The sequence below is a fragment of the Dermacentor silvarum genome, chromosome 1, assembly GCF_013339745.2.
Source record: "Dermacentor silvarum isolate Dsil-2018 chromosome 1, BIME_Dsil_1.4, whole genome shotgun sequence".
NCBI classification, from domain to species: Eukaryota; Metazoa; Arthropoda; class Arachnida; order Ixodida; family Ixodidae; genus Dermacentor; species Dermacentor silvarum.
The window spans coordinates 195,563,948-195,584,476 of record NC_051154.1 but is presented as its reverse complement, the minus strand read 5'-3'; the positions used below and the strand labels follow the sequence as shown (position 1 = coordinate 195,584,476).

At 46.0% G+C, this 20,529-nt stretch overlaps 1 protein-coding gene across 1 annotated transcript in view; it reads left to right on the top strand.

Moving 5' to 3' along the window:
• The first annotated feature begins 4,553 nt into the window (after positions 1–4,553).
• LOC119436269 (O-acyltransferase like protein-like) overlaps positions 4,554–20,529 on the top strand; it is a 49,287-nt gene continuing 33,311 nt past the window's right edge. Inside the window, exon 1 of the mRNA XM_037703072.2 lies at positions 4,554–4,917. Coding sequence (XP_037559000.1) covers positions 4,626–4,917 — 292 coding nt within the window. The 5' untranslated portion in view covers positions 4,554–4,625. The remainder of the gene's footprint in view (positions 4,918–20,529) is intronic.

The window sequence follows — 20,529 nt, the reverse complement described above, 5'->3', positions numbered from 1 at the left end:
CTAGAGTGCGAATAATGCATTGTGGTGTGCCCACCATACACACCACATTGCAACTATGAAATTAAGCAAAAGTTTCCAATACCCCATTTGCACTCACTCGACACTTGCTAGGACCTCAAATATCACCCGGACACCCAAGCTGCGAAGCCTGGATACTGCGTCACATTTGACTGGGCGTAGCTTTGATGCTTATTCACTCCTTATCCGAGCTGCTGACAGTGCTACACAGAGCACCTGCGGTCGCGACAGAGTTGCAGGGAAGAAGACGAACAACTTTATTGAAACAAAAAACTTATTGATGTCTATGGGTGGAGCCCCTATTCCAGGGCCCCACTGTCTTCCGCGGCTCGCCGGTCCTGGTCGAGGGTCGCCAGCTGGCTTCCCAAGTCCAGTTCGGTGAGTCGCGCCTCCCACGACCAGTTAACGAGTGAGTTCCTGACTAGCGTCGAGACGGCGTGTGCCGGGCGTCTCGGGCATTCGTATGTGATGTGCTGGAGTGTCGGGGTGTCTTCACACCAGAGACATTTGTCTTTGTGTCAGTCGGGGTATATCTTGTGTAGCCTGTGCAAGTGAGGAAAGGTGTTCGTCTGTAGTCGGCGCCAGTCCCTTGCCTGCCCCCTGTTGAGCTTGGGATGGGGAGGAGCCTTTGTTCTTCGGCCGAGTCTTTGCAGCTCCAGTATTTCTCGGAGCGTGCCGGGTGTGGGGGGCTCCGTTAGGGCGGAGTGATCCGCGGCTCGCCTGCAGGGAACGCTATCTGTGAGTGGCTTTTCTTTGGCGCCCGACGGCGCCAAAGTAAACTTCCTGGTAGCCCATGCTGGTTAGGCAATCGGCCGTGCACTGCCCAAAATGTTCTGTTACAATGATCTGAGGTCTCAGTTCTGCATGAAATGACTATAGCGCTGCCGTTCCTAACAACATTGGGACTGAACGTCCGCATCTAACTCCTGGGTAAACAGTTCCGCGTGTCGGTACTACTAAACGCCATTCTCATTTAGCTTCGCCTTTATGTTCTCGCTTTCACATCTCATAGGATAGTAAAGCAGGTGAAAGTTCCTTGACGTCGCTTCTCTCTTTATTTCTCCTATTGTGCTTGTAATAGAAACCCACATACGCAAGCACGCGCGCACGCTCATGGTAATAAACCAAAAATGGAATGCCTATACCGAAACCACGTTTAGGCGTCGGGTTCCGTACAGGTACACGTAGTTCGTCGTCTAGGAGCACCAATGTTTTCGCAGGACAGCGGTTGTTCAAGTGTGACACAAAGCGGTCGTCGACTCGCACCTGGGTATTTATTTACATTTCGGCGCCTTTCTTGCAGCGGGCCGAGCCGACATGGAGTCGCACCATGGCTACATGGCCACTGAACACACGTTGCCGTGGCTCGTCTCGTGCGGTGATTCGGGGCCGACCGTTACGCGTTGCACGCCCTCTTCATTTTCCCGCAGGGGTTGGGAGGTCACTATTGCGCCGCGAAACCCTCCCTCGACCCCCTAAGCACGAGCCAGCGTTGGCACAAGCACAAACCAAACCTCAGCCCCGACGCCTCCCCCACGTCCCCCCGTTTTTCTTTTTTTTTTCGTCCCCCCCCCCCCCCCCCCTTCAGACCCTGTGGCCTCTCTTCTCTAAAACACTTGCACGGCTAGGACAATAGCACCGAGAAATTTCGCGGCCCAAGTGCGTGCAGCAGCGACAAGGAGTGAATGGTGGCGCCGTGCGGAGCGGCCATCAGGCCGCCGCATGTTTCACAAGGTTGGAGGGCAGCGCTTTTTTTATTTGCCGTTCTCTTTCTCCTTGGTTCGTCTGCGCTGTAAGCAGGACAGTCACGTGAAAGCATGACCGTTAAAGTGAAACGCCAACGGGGCTGCAACTCACGAGAAAAAGAGCATTGAGACTTGAGAGCAGACGTGTACATTAAGACGGTGTTGTTAAAGGAAGAGGGAGAGAGAGCTCAGACTCCGTTTCACTGCAAACAAAACTTTTCCAGATGAAGGAGATATTCTAAATGCGAAGAAAGAAAAGAAGGTATGGAGCAGATGGCGAAGTAAAGATAAATGGGGGGTTTCCCAAAAAAGTTCTTCGTACGTCTTGGTTTCCGTCAATTGAAAGGCAATATTTCTGTTAGCCAAGTGGAACAAAGATGCGTAAAATATAAATACCAGTAAACTAACTGTATTAGCTGCGGGTTGAATACCATGTCAGACCATAAATGACGAGAAAAACAGCGACGGGTGAATGACGTAGTGTGAGAACATTTGCAAGGCAGTTATGGAAGCCTTCTTATGTAGGTCGTCTTGTAATCTTTTTCACAATTTTCGCTTGCTAACGGGAATGTATATAGGAAATTAAGGACCTATCTGAACACCAAAGGTATAGGTAAACTTGAAACGTTAAGGCGTATATGATAACATTTGAACATACTAGCATTGCCGGCATATTGCACCGGCGGAAGAAGTACTGTCCGAAGTGATAGGCCAACGACGGCGCCACGACGTTGCTGCGCAAATTACATGCCTGCTACGCGTATTTAGAGCTTTCCTGAATCTGCATGTGTAGCCTTGCTCGTCTTCGTCATGAGAACTGCGTCATGTACTCCACATCCAACAACGTGGTGACTGTGAGCAAGCTCTTCAAAAATTTACTGGCTCTGTCAGCCAAGCGGCGACTTTGCAAATCATGAGGCTCCGGGTTCGATATCCAGATGCAAACAGTGGAGGTGCCTTTTTCGCACTTCTCATGTTTTACGGACGGAGATGTCAGCAAAATACTAATATGGGCAGGCTGACAGACCCAGTCATGGTTTTGTGGGATTGAAACCCAAACCGTTAAAAGGAGAGCTGAAGGCACGGTGTGCTTTTGACGCATGAGAACGTGGCGCAGACTTTGATGGTAAATCCACGTACTATTTCGGGGCCCTTAAGCCTCGGGGCTCTCCTTTCTTTTTTCTCCTGACACTATGCATTCTAAGCTGCTGAATTCAAGCTTTCAAAACTCCAGTCCTAGAGTGCGCGAGTTCACGTACTAGACCAAAGGAGCTGCTAACTTCTTCGTAAGAGTGTGTGCTTTTCTAATAGATAGCTCCATTTTTTTATGATTGTTGTACTTCCCTATGAAATACGTTCACTGTTACTGGGTGCAAACAAAGTAAACGTACTCCATTTTGGAGTGAAAAAGCTGTGGAAAAAGGAGAGAAATGGGAGGCACGCAGTTACAACTAGACAAAGGAGTTGGCTACACTCCGTTGCTCTTATATGTAGAGGTCGACAAGTCGAACTGTACCGGCAGCTCTAGCTTTTTAAAAAAATTAGAGGCCCTCGCAAGAGCCACCTTGATTTATAATGTGACATTGTCATGGGCGGCTGCTGAGAGGCGTCCTTCTCGAAGTCTATACAAAATTTCGGGTTATATCGAATCAGCTGCTAGTACTCCTCCATGCTACTTTGGACACCCGATTGTTCGCAGCAGTAGACAGCTCCATTGTCCCTGGGAAATAGTAAGGCCTGCGCTTCCCAACCAAGTAGTGACGGTTCATTAAACTTTGCGGGTATCAAATGCTCTTTCCTCTACGCGCTGCACTGTGGGAAGGGCATTAAATCTAGCCGGCAATAAAGAACCAGTAGCTTCACCAGTGTCCAATAAATAGCTCAAGTAGAGTCGTCATTGTTGCCATAACAAGCACGCGCGACTCTTCTCTCTCTCTCCTTCCCCGCGTTAAGATGCATCGGGAAAAGTTTCAAGCGACACGGCCGGACCGCTTCTAAGCTTTCAGTGTGAAGCAATTTCTTTTGGCTTTTATTTTTGCATAGACCGAGAAGGGAAAGCAGAGCCGCCCGTACAAAACCTATACAGGGTCACAACCATCACACCCGTCTCCGCAGCTTCCACGCCATAGCGCGCTACGGCGGTCGAAATACAGGAAAGGGAGACCAACGAAACATACAGTCACGCTCGTACCAGACGACGACGGCCCCGTATTCCAAAAACGACGGCAACCGGCCAGCACACACGCGCTCAGCGCTCATACTCCGGGTATCCAGTGACTCGCGCCCGTCTGACCACAGGGAGGAAAGTGGCATCACGAGCCGTATAAGAACCTTCATCTAAAACACCATTAGATGAAGATCATCTCTGAGCCGCAGAGCTCCATGCCCGGCCTCGTGCAGCGAAAAAATGCCGACGGAAAGAAGCGAAATAGAATACAAAACCAGAGAGTGAGCAGGCGCCGTGATGCAGGGCCAGAGACCGGCAACAAGGAGATGAACAAAAGTTAACAGAGAGAGAAAAATAAAAACTTTGGGGCACGAAAAAGGAGGAACCTTCTCGCGTCTTGTTCGGCTTGGAGAAGGAAAAGGAACACTCTTCGAACCAGCGCGGCGGCGGTCGGGATAGCGGGGCGAGAGAGCGCGGCGGCGGTGGGCCTCACAGAGAAAGTACCTGCGCGCGGAGTGCGCGCGGCGAACCAGGTCAATAATTGGGGCCACGCAGCCCAGATGCAGCGGCTCCTCTGCGCCCTGCCAGAGGCAGCTCCGGACGACCGCGGAGCGCTTCGAGATCGCCCTCGCCAGCTCGGCAGCTAAAACGCTTAGCGAAGTTCTTCGGGCAGGTGGTCCCCTATCCGAGGTGCCATGGAGTGGCGCTACATCGTCTGCGCGGTCCTTGTCCTCTTCTTCCTGTGCGTCGCTGTCTGTCATGGCGGCCATGCTCAAGGCCCGTTTCAGGGCCTCCAAGACGCGATGACCAACACCTCGTGGGAAGATCAAGTTAACAAGTCCAAGGTCAACATCGACGCCGTCGCCAACGAGATCTTCCCCTACGTCGTGGAGGGCTCGTCGGAACTCGACGTCTCGGTTGACTGCATGACGGCGTTGCTCAAGACCTTCAAGGCCTTCCGGGACCTCAGGGGATGGGCCGTGAGACGTGAGTAGTTTCCGCTGTGTGCACGTGCTTTTGCGCCTAGTACGCAGCTGTTGAGAAGGAACTAACCGCTGCTGTACTTGCGCATATCATCTATCGAATTTAGTGCATTCTGTTTGTAAAATGTCCTTATATTTCATTCCAACTTAAAGTGGAAAGCTGCCATGTCATGGGCTTTGTTATTGTAGTCCCCGTGCGCCCTTGGCACTTCGTAAAATAACAGAGACTGGCGGGTTGTAACAACACTTGTAGTTGGACCATTTTGCAAAATTTGACATGCCGTCGAACGGAATGCGAGCATGCGCGAGTGTCAGTTTTGATCAGTGCTTTCGCTGGGCATATTAGCAGTCTGATGAAAGCATTGATGTTTGCTGAAATGCACGCGCCGATCGCTTTTATCTATAACTGGGATCCTGAACAGTTAGTATCGTTGATTTTTAGAGGGCCTGGTGTTACCTCACATGTTCCGATGATTTTATTCCCCTCAAAGCTATGTCATGTCGTTCATGCTCAGAAATGCCTGGTAAAGTATGAATGCTCTCGGATACTGGAAGCAAACAACATAGACCAGTGCTTCTTATACGGCTAAATTGGCTAAAACTATATGGCTAAATTGCAGAGACATTAAACTCCGTGCTTTTCTCTGCAATCCGAAACGCCGGTGAGTGGAGCGCAGGCTTAAAAAAACCAGCCGTCGAGCTCCCACATTCTCAAGGAAACTGCCTTTGCGGCCGATGTTTATGCCTGCACGGTAATACTGGGCTGCCGTCACGCTAAGGGAAGCCCAGGGGCTATGTGTCATTGCATTTATAGAAGCGAGCAAAGAGATAGGCAACTCGTAAATACGGCCGCAACACAACTATGGGTGTAAAAAGCATTGTTTACAAATGTATTGTTATATACAGAGCTCAGACTGTGTCCAAGCAGTGTCGTTAGGTACCATGGTTCGGAGTGAAATGTTGGCACATTTATGACCGCAAAAGCACATTTAGTATTCACTAAAACAGATCCATAGTAAACACTACTTACGTATGCTTTCATGTTCAGCTCAGGCTACTGTATCAGGATATTGATCAGGCTGCAGTCTACAGGTTGGCTCATCAGTGTAGGTGCCTCCTTAGCGCCACTCTGCTTCCACAAAACTGCTGGTTATTTTTCTTACCTGTGTTTATAAGTGCACATAAATACTTCGTAAGAAACTGTTTCAATGCGGATGTCGTATTACGTTGGACTAGATGTTCCTCAGAACGGAAAAAAAGTGGTGGCAGAGGAAAGCTCGCTCAACTGCACTTATCGGATTTTGGAAAGTGATTCGTGCTCTGCACGTGCCATGCACGACTCTATTGCACTCCTTCAACAATTTAAATTTTGTTTTGAAATGTCTTTGTGCTTGATTTATCGGCTAATTTCTCCCCTCCCCTCCTCCTCCATCCTCTTTTCTTTCTATTTCTTCCTTCCTTTCTTTTGTTTTCTTTTATTTTTTGCCGTGAAATTATGCACGTTACAGTACAGGAATCTCTTAGGTGGTACGTGGTAGCAGATTGCGCCCAGTGGACATATAATTGGTGTATAATTATCGGATGTGCAACTTTAGAAAGAAAACAGAAACTGGGAAGGAATTAACCCAGAAAAGAACATATACACAGTGATCAAGTGCAGCCATTTAAAAGATGTCAAGAAAATTTGTTCCGGCGGAACTACTGCAGTATTCATACCAGGAGCCTTCCATAAGGCATGGTATAATATTTCTTTTGAACCTAATACGTTTCCTCATTCCTCAATAAATACCTTAAATATTGACTTTTGGCCTATAATTATGTCAGAAATTTGCAAACCGCCATTAAAGACATCAAAGATATTTCTTTGCACCACGTTAGCTCTCGCGAAGTCTTAATTTTTTACTGCGTTGAAGATAAAGCGTCCGTATGCGACAGCGATTCGCTTGTTCTGAGCTCTGCCGTTAAACACGCTGAGAAAGAGCTGACACTATACTTTTGGCCAGACTCGATCTTTACTCCCATAGAAGCGATAGGGCGTCAGTTATCATGGTAACCTCTTCATTGGTCAATCACCGCCTCCAGCGTGGTATTGCAGGTCAAAACCACCCACGCTGCTACCGATTGGGATAACATCTACGTATATGTCAGCGCAAGCTGTAGTCAGTGTTCTTTACCTAATTTTCTTTCTTTCCTTTCATCTCTCACACCATTTCTCTCTTTCGAATACAGGGCCGCCAACCGGAGATATTCTCTGGTTAAATTACCTATGTTTCATTTACTTTTATCTTTCTGTCTCTCCCTGTAACCGGCACCCAGCAATAATTTGCATTTTGTGATTTGTGTGGGAATCTAACGGTGCGTGTCAGTGCTGGTCACTGACTTACAGCCTTATGCTAAAACACATCGAGAGAGAGAGACAGGAAAAGCTGGCGCTAACATCTGTGCAAGCCACCAGCACGGCACGGCAGTTAAGTCGACAGAGGAAGGATGGACATAGCGACGATTGGTGTTTAAACTTTGTCATTCTCTCTTCTAATGTATTTGTGGATCGCATTGTCCTTCTTGAAGTTAGTTTGTCATCGCAAATTACATTAATAGCAATGATGGACCCCATGAAGGCATCAATACTACCATTCAATTCTTTTCAGAACTTGGCATACGAAAGTAAGGAATTAGAATAGCTAAATATTAATTTTCTCATAGTTAGCGTCACTGTTCAAGTATCGTCTAAATTTAGCGACGCATATGTATCAAGGCGACTTGCTTTATTTAATCAGGGAACCAATAAAGTGAATTAATCCAAACGTGAAGCACGGAGCTTCTCCACAGAAATTTTGCCAGGGCAGCGCACAACCCGATTGAACCACAGAGAGCAATAAAGAAGCCGCAGTGTGCATTGCCTACAAAGCCGAGACAAATAATGCCCAAAATGTGCATGCTACCCGTGATCCTCCGAGTGGTAGAACGAGCAACGCCAGGTTTTGCTGTATTAATATTACTACAAAACTGCATGGTCGACGGTATTCAGTCATTGTGCAGAGCACAAAAACATGACCAGAGACAAGAGATACAGCATTGCATATCATTTAACAAAGCTTCTCGTTCGTAAGTGTATTTTTTTTTTGCAATTGTTTGGCACCCTTAGCTAATAATATGTCCAGCATCTGGATTGGCTGCAATTTTCTCTTACGCTCAATTCTAGCGGAACAGCCTTTTGTGAAACGAGCTGGTTCGTTGCAGTGGATTTCGGAGCACTGCTGCCAGACTCTTGTACAAGTACAAATCGACACTGGCGCGGTATATTTTAATGATTTCTTCTCAAAGTTCAAAAAATACACCTTTACAAAGACGGCAACATAACGCAAAAACTTGAATTTGATGTTCCGAACGATAATTCACAGCTCAGCCAGTTGAACGTAGGGACCAAATACTAAATTTTGCAACGTACTTGAGTCATCGGAATGAGGGACACAAATAGTCACAATGTAACATGCCAGCAGCAAACGTCGTTCACATTCTGGAAGGGGGGAAGTCCAGTCTGAACGTTTTATCACCATAGGCTCTTCGCAGTGCGATGGTCCGCTGCTTAAATGTTACTGCAATTGTCTCAGCGCCGTACGCCCGTAAGATCTCATTGAAAATGGTCGTGCTGGCATTAGTTGAAGTCACTGCGGACAAATACGCACACATGAAAGCGTGTAATAAAATATTTCGAGTCCTACAGGTCTTCTCGTTCGAGTAAAATGACGTTTAGGAGCCATACAATGCGTCTGCACTTAACATTCACTAATAGGATTAACAAAAAAGACCGTTAGAAGAATCGCTATAAATATGAGGACTAGAAATAGGCGTTTCTCTAGCATTAAGATGCATTTCTTACCCTAATTTGACGCGTCTCTGAATGCTCCTTATTATCTCGAACGTGAGTCAACGATTCATGCGTACGAGTAACCACAATGTTCTGTGCACCAGTCGCTGTCGAAGGCTTCAATGCAAACAGGACCAGTTGTTACACCTCCAAGGTAACAGTTCCCGCACTTATGCTTGGCATTTCTGATAGTGTTATGTGGTTCAAAATTTAAGAAAAGTTTAGTACCCGAAGTCATCGAGTTTTCAGCAAAAAGTACAAAAGCTTGGGTAACTCGTCCCTACGCTGTAAGCCAGAATTGGATTTATGGTGTTAAAAGTCTGACCTAATCTGGAGAGTCACGCTTATACAAAGCCGTTGTCGCAAAAGTATTCCAGCTGAGCCTTCGGGCCCTTATTTCTTCGCGCCCTGATTTCTCTTCTGCGCTTAACAACACAAAGACAGATACAAATAACGTTCCGCGTTGTTACTGTAGGGTTCATCATGTATCACTGGGACCACTTCGTGAAATTTACCCCCCCCCTATTACCTGACAGTGAGAGAAAGGAAGCGAAGACAAAGAAACGCAGGGAGATCGTACTATACACGCAAGTCCAGTTTGCTACGCTACGATGTGGAAATGAGTTAAACGATGAAAAGAGAGAAAGAAAGGTCGGCAGAGATGACGCTAACTGCACGCAGAGATGAACCTGTAATCTACAGTATAAACGAATCGTCAGGGAGCTTCACGAAAATGATTTTTTTTAATTGCAAGGCGATTCAACCTCCAGTTGAAAACGTAACAAAGACAATGTCTTCCTGAGCAAGTTGGGGGTGAAAATGGAGCGGAGTGACTGCGTACGGCACTCGATCTATCGCGTCACCGCTCGCCCGAGTGGAGTAAGAGGAGCGTCGGAGTGCATCAATATTTTGACTGCATTATCTTCAGGATCGGCCCACAATTTTAGACTGTGCTATCTTCGACATTGGTCCACGAGAAAAGCTAGGTATCCAGATACCCTATTCGGAAAATTTGATATAACTCGCTAAGAAATACACTGTCTTTAAAAGCCGATGTCGTGCCTGAAGGGCAAAACTCGAGTGACGCAACCCACGCGACAACAAATTCAATAGGCCGCTCTCCCCGTCACAACGTGTACGCACTGTACCAACGCCCAGCACTTCACGTAGTAGAAGGTGGATGAGGAACGCTTGCATGGCTCTCAAAACTGCCACGAAATGCAGAGGGCACACCACGAAGCATACCGCCGCTTAAGCGCTTACCGCACGCCAGCACGCGAGGAGGCCGCAATACAGGCACAGAAGGTGCCACGATCGCTTGACCGACCTGTTCGGTCGGTCACGTGAGCCCACAAAAATTACGCAGGAGGAACCTCAACGAGACGGTCCAACCGAAACGTCCTGTGTGTGCGTGTGTGCGTGAGTTCGTGAGCTGCGTGTTTATACTGTAATAAAAACATACTCGTTGCAAGCAGGTGAGTAAGATGTAGGACACTCGTAGCTTTTAAGGAATAAACAGAAAGGAGAACTCCTAAGGCGCGTCCACCTGCGCGTGCCTTGTCTGCGTTTGCTAGAAGCTCTCGCGGGGACCCCGTAATCACAAGGCGACGTCGGGAGCGGTGGCCGCCTCGTATGCATGGGGCGTCTCCATTACGATCCTGTTTCCCGTAGCGGCCAACTAGAGGTCGGCGCTAGGGCAAAAGACGAACAGGCTATTCTTTACACTGGACAGGCATTTCTTGCTTGCTTGCTTACCTGCCTACCTGCCTGTTAGTTTGTTTGTTTGTTTGTTTGTTTGCTTGTCACTTCGCAGGGCGGTTCTGTAGTGATGCTATCATGTATTCCGCGCAGCTATTACTACATATGTCATCGCACATGCGTTTTCATAGGCGTCTTACACGCATTGTCTTTCCTGCATATGATTATCTAATATGCCGGCAACATGAGGTTTTCGTTATTCTCTCAGTTTTTTTTTTTTTTTAACGTCTACAGTTGGTCCTTTGTGTGCTGGTTTTTCACTAACAAGTCGCAGAGGGAATAGCAACGCTGAAAACGTCAACCAAACGTTACACCCGTATTTTTATTCGTACGTTTTCTGTCCCAACGTGAACGGTTTGGCGGATGCTTGTCCTGTACAAGCCTACGGATCTCCGTCGTCAGTATATACATCCAACAGATAAAAAGGCATTGTGTAATGGCCAAGGTATCTTCTTGAAGTCCCTGCGATATGTAACACTAGCCAGCCCCGAAGCACTCACTGAAAAGTATTTGCTCAACTCATTTTATTGCCCTTTTTATAGTTTTCCCACTTTAAAATCCGCATTTACGATATCTGAAGAAAAGTTGGCATTCATGTCTGATGGGCTCCGATGACAAATATGTGTTTACGATACGCCCACATAATTTACTCAACGTGCGTTGACGTAACGATTCGTTACGCAACATTACGTTGCGGAACGATACGTTAATTTATGTAAAAGTACTAATACGTACTATCTTTGTCAGATATAAAAAAAAGTGCTAACGAATCGTTACGGCTCATAGTCACAACAGACCCGGGAGCTTGCCTTTTTATGACGAGCACAAACAAACACTCGCCAAGAAAGAGCGCTGCGTTGTTCGGCAGCTATAGATGTATAGTTCTGCACCCGCTACTATAGCCGTCTGGAAAAAGAAGAAAAGTGCAACGTGAGCGTAACTGACGTTCTCTAAGGAAAGCTCAAATTTAGATCACTTCAGCTTAACGTTTCAGATTCCGAGCCTGTATTCACAAAGCAGTGAGCCTCGAAAGAACGGACACCAATAAATCATGACGGCGACCTTTAGCCAGTGCCGAAAAGTTTCAATATATGTCGAAATGCTGTGTAAATTCAGCCTCCGAACAACTTTCCCAGAGTTAGGCGACGCTACGGCACAAAATAAGTACGCGGTGCTTGGTACGGGAGCCACGTACATTCCGACAGCAGAATGGTTCATCGCACACTTTTTCGGGACAGTAATTTCATTTGTGTTTAAAACCTGTTTCTTCGACCTATCGATTAAGTCTTTCGTTTGTTTACGCCGGTGCGCTCTTTTCATTCTTATATTTTGCCTTTCTTTGAACTTCGAGAAGGACAATGACATCGCTTTTGGAATGTCGAAACTCAGTCATAGCCCTGAGACCGCCAAGTCGCGCAATACGTCTTGGATAAGTCCGCTGCAGTGGCTGCCGCTTTCGTACACCGCTCGCGCCGAAAACTGGGTTAACTGCGACACGGTCTGCTGCCCGGTTGTAATGCCCTCCGGCACCAGGCTAGAAGCAGTCTCTCGCGTTTCGCCCATTTGCCTCTTAAGGCAGTGAACGCTATTCGTTTACGATAAATTTAGTTGCCGCGTAGTAACAAATAACAAACAGCTCATGAAAGACCTGCATGGCGACCAACGATGGACTATACGGCTGAAATGTCGAAGACACCCGCTTTGGCATACGGCACTCGGTTCACTAACTCGCACTTCAACCTTATTTTTTCTTCCACGAGACACCGAGCATCACACTGTGTGGTATTCCCATCCCCTCTTTTAGCATCACGTTGATTTCTTTCGTTTTAGTTTTTTTTTTTTGATGCTTAAGGGTTTGTACGAGACGCACACGCTCTAACTACGACAGGTGAAAGCTATTGGTGTAGGCTAAGGTTTTTCCTTTGTTTACAATAGCGACTTGCGTATTTATTAAACGTAGTTAAAAATTACGTAATAATTGTGACCACCTGGTGCGCACCGAAATACCTGACATTTCACGCAGTTGGTGTCTTGTCTGTCGCAGCTATCGGCATGTTTATATGCCACAAACTTCCGCCCAGGAAAAGAAAAAGAAACTAACAAAGAAAGAAAAACAACTTCAATTTGTCTCCATCAACGATTCGGCCTTACCCCTTCAGAGCCGTCAGAAGTAAACAGGAATCCCCAACGCATGCCCCAGCGACTTATTCTTGTAGTTGCACGGGATGTTGTCGCTCTAGGCAGGAGCTGTACGTCTGACATAAAATAATAACCACGGATGTGGCAAAAAAAGTTTTCTTTCTTGGCTTTTTAGCGGATTACATCACGCCGTTTCGGTTCTCATCGCCCATTCCGATTCCAACAGCAAAATGTTCAGTAACAACCGAAAATAAAGAGCAAGAAAGAGAGAGAGAGAAAGAGAGTGGCCGACTTTAAGGGAAATCTGTAGATGTTAACCTGCCTGTTCACCAGGGATGCTACTCCGGGTACTGGGTGATAGTTACGGCATACACATTGATCACACATGCTCGCAACCATGCACATACCCAATAAAGCTGTTCACAAAGTTTTGTTAGGGCCGGTAGACCTTAGAAACGTCAGCACCGCTTTCGTAGCACTAAAGATAGAAAAAGAAAATAAAGCAAAACAGCAGAACTGGCGCACTTCTGCAACTGTTATTTGTAAGCAAGAATATTTTCCTTCAAGCTGTTTTAATACAGCTTCCTTGCAAGACGCGGACACCTTGACAACACCAATCGATTTGAATCATCCCTTCTAAATCTCGAAACGTCTTCTCCAAAATTGACGCACAGGCTTCCTACGATTCAACGTTGATCGTAATGGTGCAACCATGCCGACTGCGCGGTGCAGCAGAGCTACCACAAGGAAAGCGGCAGGGAGGAAATGGCAAGCGGGGCACGGGATCTCTGCAGCCCGATTGGATAGTTTCCTTACGTTTAGTTTAGGCGTGCGCATTTTTAAAGAGTTTTGTCGAAGCTCAGGGAGGAGAGGCAAAGGAGGTGTCGCTCGCACGGCGCTATACATCGCATAGTTTCTCCCCAGTATAGTACATTGGGGAGAAGATGCTTGCTCGGGTCCGTGTGCTGGCTCGAGATGTTACGGCGTCCAGGTGCGTTCACCTGCCGGCGAATGGCCACCCAGATGTGCGGTTCTCGAACTACGCACCGCGAGGACGACTGTCAGCTGCTGTGGGCGCCGCCAAAGGGCACCTGTCTGCGAACGGTCGTCCTGTATGTCCTCCCCGAGAGGCGTTCCCAATCTGTGCGCTCTTCCTGCTTCCTTTTCCTTCAAGGATGCGCACACACAGCAGTCACGACATATATGTGGCCAACTCACGCGACCGCGCGCTCACGCACAGAACCACGTGCATGCACAAGCCGACATCTCCGACTACAACATAAGCAAATATTCAGTAAGCACCAAGGCGTGGGCTTTTACGCACGCGCACACATTCGTGCTAATGCGAAAACTTTGTTTAATGTTGTCCAACAACAAGTTTCCGCAATCAATCTGTTTTGCTTGGCTTCTGGTATGAAACTGTCATACATAAAAAAAAGAGTATTTAAATCCAACGCACATCCTGGAATCGCTGGAGGGAAGCTTTAGTCAAGCACGGCGTGCATTAAGTTCTCTGCAACTAACCGGCTTTGCATACAACTGTGGTTACTCTCATCCTATACTGCGTGCAACCTCGTGCAATCTTTATGTTAGTCCCCCCCCCAAAGGTCTCCTACAGCAGCGTTAACCTCCTGCACATTTACGTTTATGCACTTCGTCGCTCACAAGCTATGCCGAAACTCAAGCACCAAACCAGGCGGATGCACATTGCGATAAGCAACAATGCCTCGAGCGCGAAGGCCATGTATGATGGTTGTCGAGGGTGGAATAGTGATGACATTTGTATGCACAGAAAAGTACGACACATACCTATCGCTATATTTACGGATTTTATATACTATACTGTTTTACAGTGGCGCATATCCATTCAGGAGGATTGCCCAAGAATGGTCACACACTCAGTGACACATACCGAATGACGAAATCAAAGAAAATCAAGTAAATCCAATAATTTGTTGAATGCAATGCACTGCTCTGTTAAAAGGTCATTGTGCTTTAGAGATACTTATGAGCCGACATTATGTGCTCAGATTGTACATAGTATCTTTTTTATTATTATGCAGAACAGAGCTGCGCTTATGCTGACACTAGTTTGCCGGTCAGCTTACAGGGGCTATATAAGCCATTTTGCTGATTCTAGCATTCGGCGCAGATATAACCTTCGTATGTTATCCACAAGTACGTATATCCACTGAGATGCCGACCGAACCAGCTGGCGCTAGACAGTAGCAGCAGCTTTATTAAGCGATTTCACTTGGCTTCGTTGCACTTATTGTGTTCCATAAGTCTTATGCGTATTCCGTGAAGTGGGTGGCGGCAAAGCCTGAAATTGTGGATATTCTTAAACGGAGCATGCGACGAACACGGAAAGCAGTAGACAAAAACCGGAAATGGGCAGGCGCGCGCACACGCAGGCACGAATGCGCCATCGTGATTTCTCATATTTTCATGATTTCTCATATTTAAGATAGTCGTCAATTATACATCGCTGATACTCACACAGTATATACAGTGTGTTCATTTTTAAGCTTTACGGAATTTTTAAAAATCGTTTGTGGCTGGTAGCATAATTCTCATCATTTAGCTGGGTTACTCGAAGAGGTGGACATTAGTAGCACGAGGAATCGAAACACATGTTCAACTAATTAACAAAAATTCACTAATGAACTGAATTACTTTACGACCCATGCATATTGCAATTTACCAATTGTAGCCGGTGAGCTTGTCAGGCGTATGCACTTGGAATGAATTTACAGAATTACACCAGTTTGGAGATACGCGCCATCAATATCACCGTAAAAATGCACGGTTGTTCCACTTACGTTTTTACCAAAATGCTGTTTTATACATTGAAGCACAAAAGTAACTGGAACGCCCATGTATTTCGTCCCCCACCCTTTGGGAAGTAATATCTCGAAACTGGTACCATCCTGGAAATTCATTTCAAGTGGATGCGTCTTGCAAACTCACCGGCTACAATTGGTAAATTGCAATATGCATGGGTCGTAAAGTAATTAACTAAGAAGTTCATTTTTGTGAATTAGTTGAATATGTCTTTCGATTTCTCGCGCTGCTAATGTCCGCCTTTTCGAATAACCCAGCTCAACGATAAGAATTGTGCTACCTGCCACAGGTGATTTTTAAAAATTCCGTAAAGCTTAATTAACACCCGGTATAAACAGTGTTATGCCATCGATTACAGCTGAGTTAGGGCATAAAGACCTGTATAGGTATTTTCTTTTTTATTACGTAGACGTGCCTGCCTAACAAGTCCTTTTCGGCCACTTTTTTAAAAGTTGTTTTCTGATAAAGCTGAACGGATGTTGTCCAGTTACGGTGGCTTTATTTTCGCGTAAACTGAATTCAGACAGTGAATCGAATTCCGCAGACGAGCATGACCTGGCTCAGCGCCGCCAAAGCACGCCGCACGCAACGATGCCGCAGATGAGCTGCTAGCGGATCGATTCATTGCAGCTAACCCACGACACGCTCGTCTTCAGATTCATTCAGCGATCCGGTCCATCGTGTGAACCCATTATTCAGAGTGGATCATACTGCGTGTAACACCTGTTCCCAAAAAAATCTTAGAGTCTATACTGGGGTCGTGGCCTGACTGAGTGTTTTGGCTCAAGAAGTTAGAAAAAATTAAAATCTTGGGTTGTAAGCGCGGCAACCACAATATGATTAAGAGGCACGCCGTAGTGGGGGACTCCGGAATAATTTGGACCACCTGGGGTTCTTTAACGTGCACCTAAATCTAAGTACACGAGCGTTTTTGCATTCCGCCCCTACGGGCTCATGAAGTTACTTTGTTTGCAGGCACTGACCTAATTTTAGGATATATTGCCCTCTAGAGTTGCTACGGTGCCTGTAATATCAGAAAAGACAGCTGCCATCGACTGCAACAAAAGCCCAAGGCTCGTGAGTGCACAGGTCTAAACCCTTGTGAGCGACGAATCTTCTCACTGACACAATAGCAGTTGACACGTGGGTACTCTGTCAATGTCTAGACTTACGTGGATACGACAGATATGAAACGTGTCTCAAGCCAAGGCTGTAAACAAGAAACGTTTGTAAAGTCCCTTAAATTTGCTAGATAATGACAGTGAATAATCGTTATCACGCAATAATAGTACGCTGTCGTCGAATTAGTAATTGTTGTTGTTTAAATACAAGTTGGTTTCATTGCTTTATTTATTTATTTTTTGAGACATGCTTGACGGATCAGATACTGTGATTCAAGTTCTTCTGCGCAGAATCCTTTTTTGTGTGTGTGTGTGAGAGAGAGCGCGCCAACCACTGGGAAGAAGAAAGCATACAGCAACAAGAGAAGGAGCCGCTGAGTAGAAAGACTGAGTGAAGGCGTGTCGGTCGTGAGTGCAGTTGCGAACGGGGCTAACGACCAGAATGAAGTCGGGTATTCGTGTCATGCGCCCAAAAGAGAAGTTAATGGTAGCTTGCGTACTCCCTTCACCGGGAAAGTTGTATATCCAAGTAATAAACGTCGCATCTCAAGAAGTCCAACGTTAGCTAGTTCATTCAGAAATAAGACACTACGGGGACATGTGTGCGTCGGAAGTGACCTAATGTACAAAAACGCCTTACCATAGGGCCCTTTAAAGATATTTCAATCCCCCTCCCACTTTTCCCAGTGCAGGGTAACCTACCGGGCTCAGCCTGGTTAAACTCTCTGCCTTTCCCTTATGACTTCTCTCTTTCTCTTCTCTTTACTGTTCAAAAGACACAGAAAGGGTGCATATGGTGAATGAATTACTGAATATGATCGTCAGAAGGTGGAGCTATAGTATCTATAATTATGGTGTGCTTGGATGTAAACAACAAATACAACAACAAATATACAGTCTCTTTACGCTGTCTTCTAAAAGAGTGTGAGTGGATACCAAGAGAACGACCACTCGGGAACACAAAAACAAAAGCCCACTGCGGATAAGCTCACGCGTGAGTGCAGAAACGCTGCGACGCTGCCAAAAAAAAAAAAAAAAAACTAAGGAGAATAATGACAGAGAAACTGATCACCTTAAACCAAATGTGAGGCCTCAGTACAGTGAGGCCTCACTACAGTCCCCACTACAAATCTCTCCACTACAGAAGTCACCCCTATAAACTGTAGGAACATCAATGTGCAACCTATGGATCTAAGGTAATAGGACAGTCTACGGGGGCTTAGTTCGAATACCGCATTCGCAGTGAGTGACTGGCGGCTTCGCTTTCATTTCCGGGTCAGACGAGCTTTAAGTAAAGGCCAGAGGCCACAGACTCTGCGTATTCGATTGAAGCTACGCACGCTGCCTTCGAGCTTCGCGCTTGCATCACGTGCCGTGAGCGAGAGCATGGTACAGCTTTCTTTGTACCTTTGTAGGCCTGCTGCGGGGCATTGTGTTGGTCGCAAGACGATAGAAGTTGTTTGTAAAGAACAGTTTAAAGTTTCTTTTTTTTTCACTTTTCTGAAAATTCTCCGTGTCGTAGATGACCTCTTTTTATTCCTTCATTAAGTCCCCCAGACCTGAGGAAATTTATTTACGTGTCAGTGTATAACAGTCATCCGTTATCACCAGATAACTGAAATTAGAGATAGTGGAAGCTATAAATATTTAGAAAGAAAACAGTGCCCTCTAAAGGGACGAAGGAGAGAGACGGTTGTCTTCTTCTGTTTTCCCGCTAGTTCTTGCTGTTTTCCTTCTAAATGGCCGTATTTACAACTATCCCTGAAGCAAATTCTTTTGGAAACATGATGACATAAAATTCGAAGGGTATGGACGCCATGACAAACGTATAGTTATATAACGTTTGTATCGTCGTGTTTCATTTCTTTTTTTTTATCTTTTACGCGTGCACGTCGCTATAACGCTGAAAAAATAATAACTAAAGCCTGCAGCACTTTTATGCTAAGGTGCAACAATACAGAACATGAAATGGAGCAGAACCTGCCCACTGGTAACGCGCGATAGAGTTCGCGACAACGCGCTCAGCCGTCAACGGCTCTGTGTGCTTGTGCTCATATAGCGAGCTTGTGACGAGTACGCAGGTACAATGGGTTTTTGTAAATGCGGCTGGGAAGATGAAAATAAGTTGGCAGAAGTATTGCTTTGGCTGGGAATCTTCAAGTGACAACCCTACAACGTGTGCCAAGTGCCCTGCCCCTGTGTCTACCACGGACAGTCGTCAGCTCTTGTGGCCGTTGTTCTGGTACAAAGCCTATTAGGCACAAGATGCTTATAGGGTGCCCACACTAAAGCCGAATGTCCCGTACGACAAGTGCGCTAATTCTTTGCTGTAATACCTGCATCAAACAGGGCTGCATGCATTTATTTGCCGCCGTTTGCGTTTCTTTTTTTTTTGTAAATATGTCTTGCGGCAAGTCCACCGAATAATAATAATAATAATAATAATAATAATAATAATAATAATAATAATAATAATAATAATAATAATAATAATAATAATAATAATAATAATAATAATAATAATAATAATAATAAAGAACAGTGCAGCCTCATTAAGAAGACGCGTGCACCGCAAGTTGGCTGCACCTAGCTGCACGAACGCATTAGAGATGCAAGAAGAGGGCAACAAGGAGGCAAAACGATTCAAGGGTTTCACAATCGATCTGGGGTCATGTGTCTAGCGGGTAATGGATCGAGAGGGAAAGGCGATTCCGCACCGTCGCCCCACTATTGTCAAGGCGTCGATGATAGCGTGCGCACGCCAGGGTTCTACGAAAAACGACCGTTAGCTGACGTCGAGAGCGCTCTATCGTATACACGCAATGGCACTTTACGTTATCGGTGCCATTTCAGGGAAAAAGTCGCGAACTTCGGTGGTCAGAAGTGAGTTGTGTTAGCTTTTATAGTCCACACCGCTATTTTAGCTTCGCTGCCGATGGTAACGTGCGAAGATGCACCAAATGATACGCGACAGCCGGTTGAGAGTTAGCAGGTCGCAGGTCATTGACTCGACGGTGGCTCTCCCCACCATCGTACAAAGTTGAGAACGCAAACGGTCGTCGCTACTCGAAGCACGCGCGCGATACAAAAGCACATGTTTCACTCGACAGCTCTTTTACGTATGTGAACGTAGAATGCGCTTACAAATGTATAATTCACCACCGTCCGTGCCCCGATGCGGTAGTTTTGCAGACTCGCATATTTTACATGCAGCCATTTTATTTTTCGGTGTTGTGCTTCTGCCTTAAAGGGTAGAGAAAAGTTTCTACCAGCTGCCTGCGAATTTCGAACCTGCTGGGGCCAGGTGTCCTTGCTATTGTTATAATTAAAAATACGTTGTCGGGCTTGCTGGGCGCAACAATAATAGTGCGCAGGCCACATCAATGTGTGGATGTTTGCATCGGTTGTCGAAGACAAAGGAATGTGTAATGTTTTCCTTTCACATTTTGTCTGAAAGGATTGCTCGATATTTTGTAAACTTCGGAGGAAATGTCTGTTCATGCTGCTAACTTCTTCGACTGATGTAATATTTATTTATTTATTTATTTATTTATTTATTTATTTATTTATTTATTTATTTATTTATTTATTTTAAATGTGTGTGAAATGGTAATTCTGGAGGCTTCATTCGACATCAGCTGCTCCTTTCAAGTTGAAAAGGAGAATTGAAGCTGCAGCCCAATATTTGTCATAGCAAGCAACACGAGAAACAAATCAATTTCCCTAAAATGTTCTTGCAAAGAAAGGGAGAGAGACAGATACGAACAAAAAGAGAGAAAGGCAGGGAGGTTACCCAAAATGGAAAACCCGGGTTGCGACCCTACACTGAGGAGAGGAGGCGGTAAGACATAAAAAAGAAGAGAGAGAGAGAGCCCTCCCGTATGAT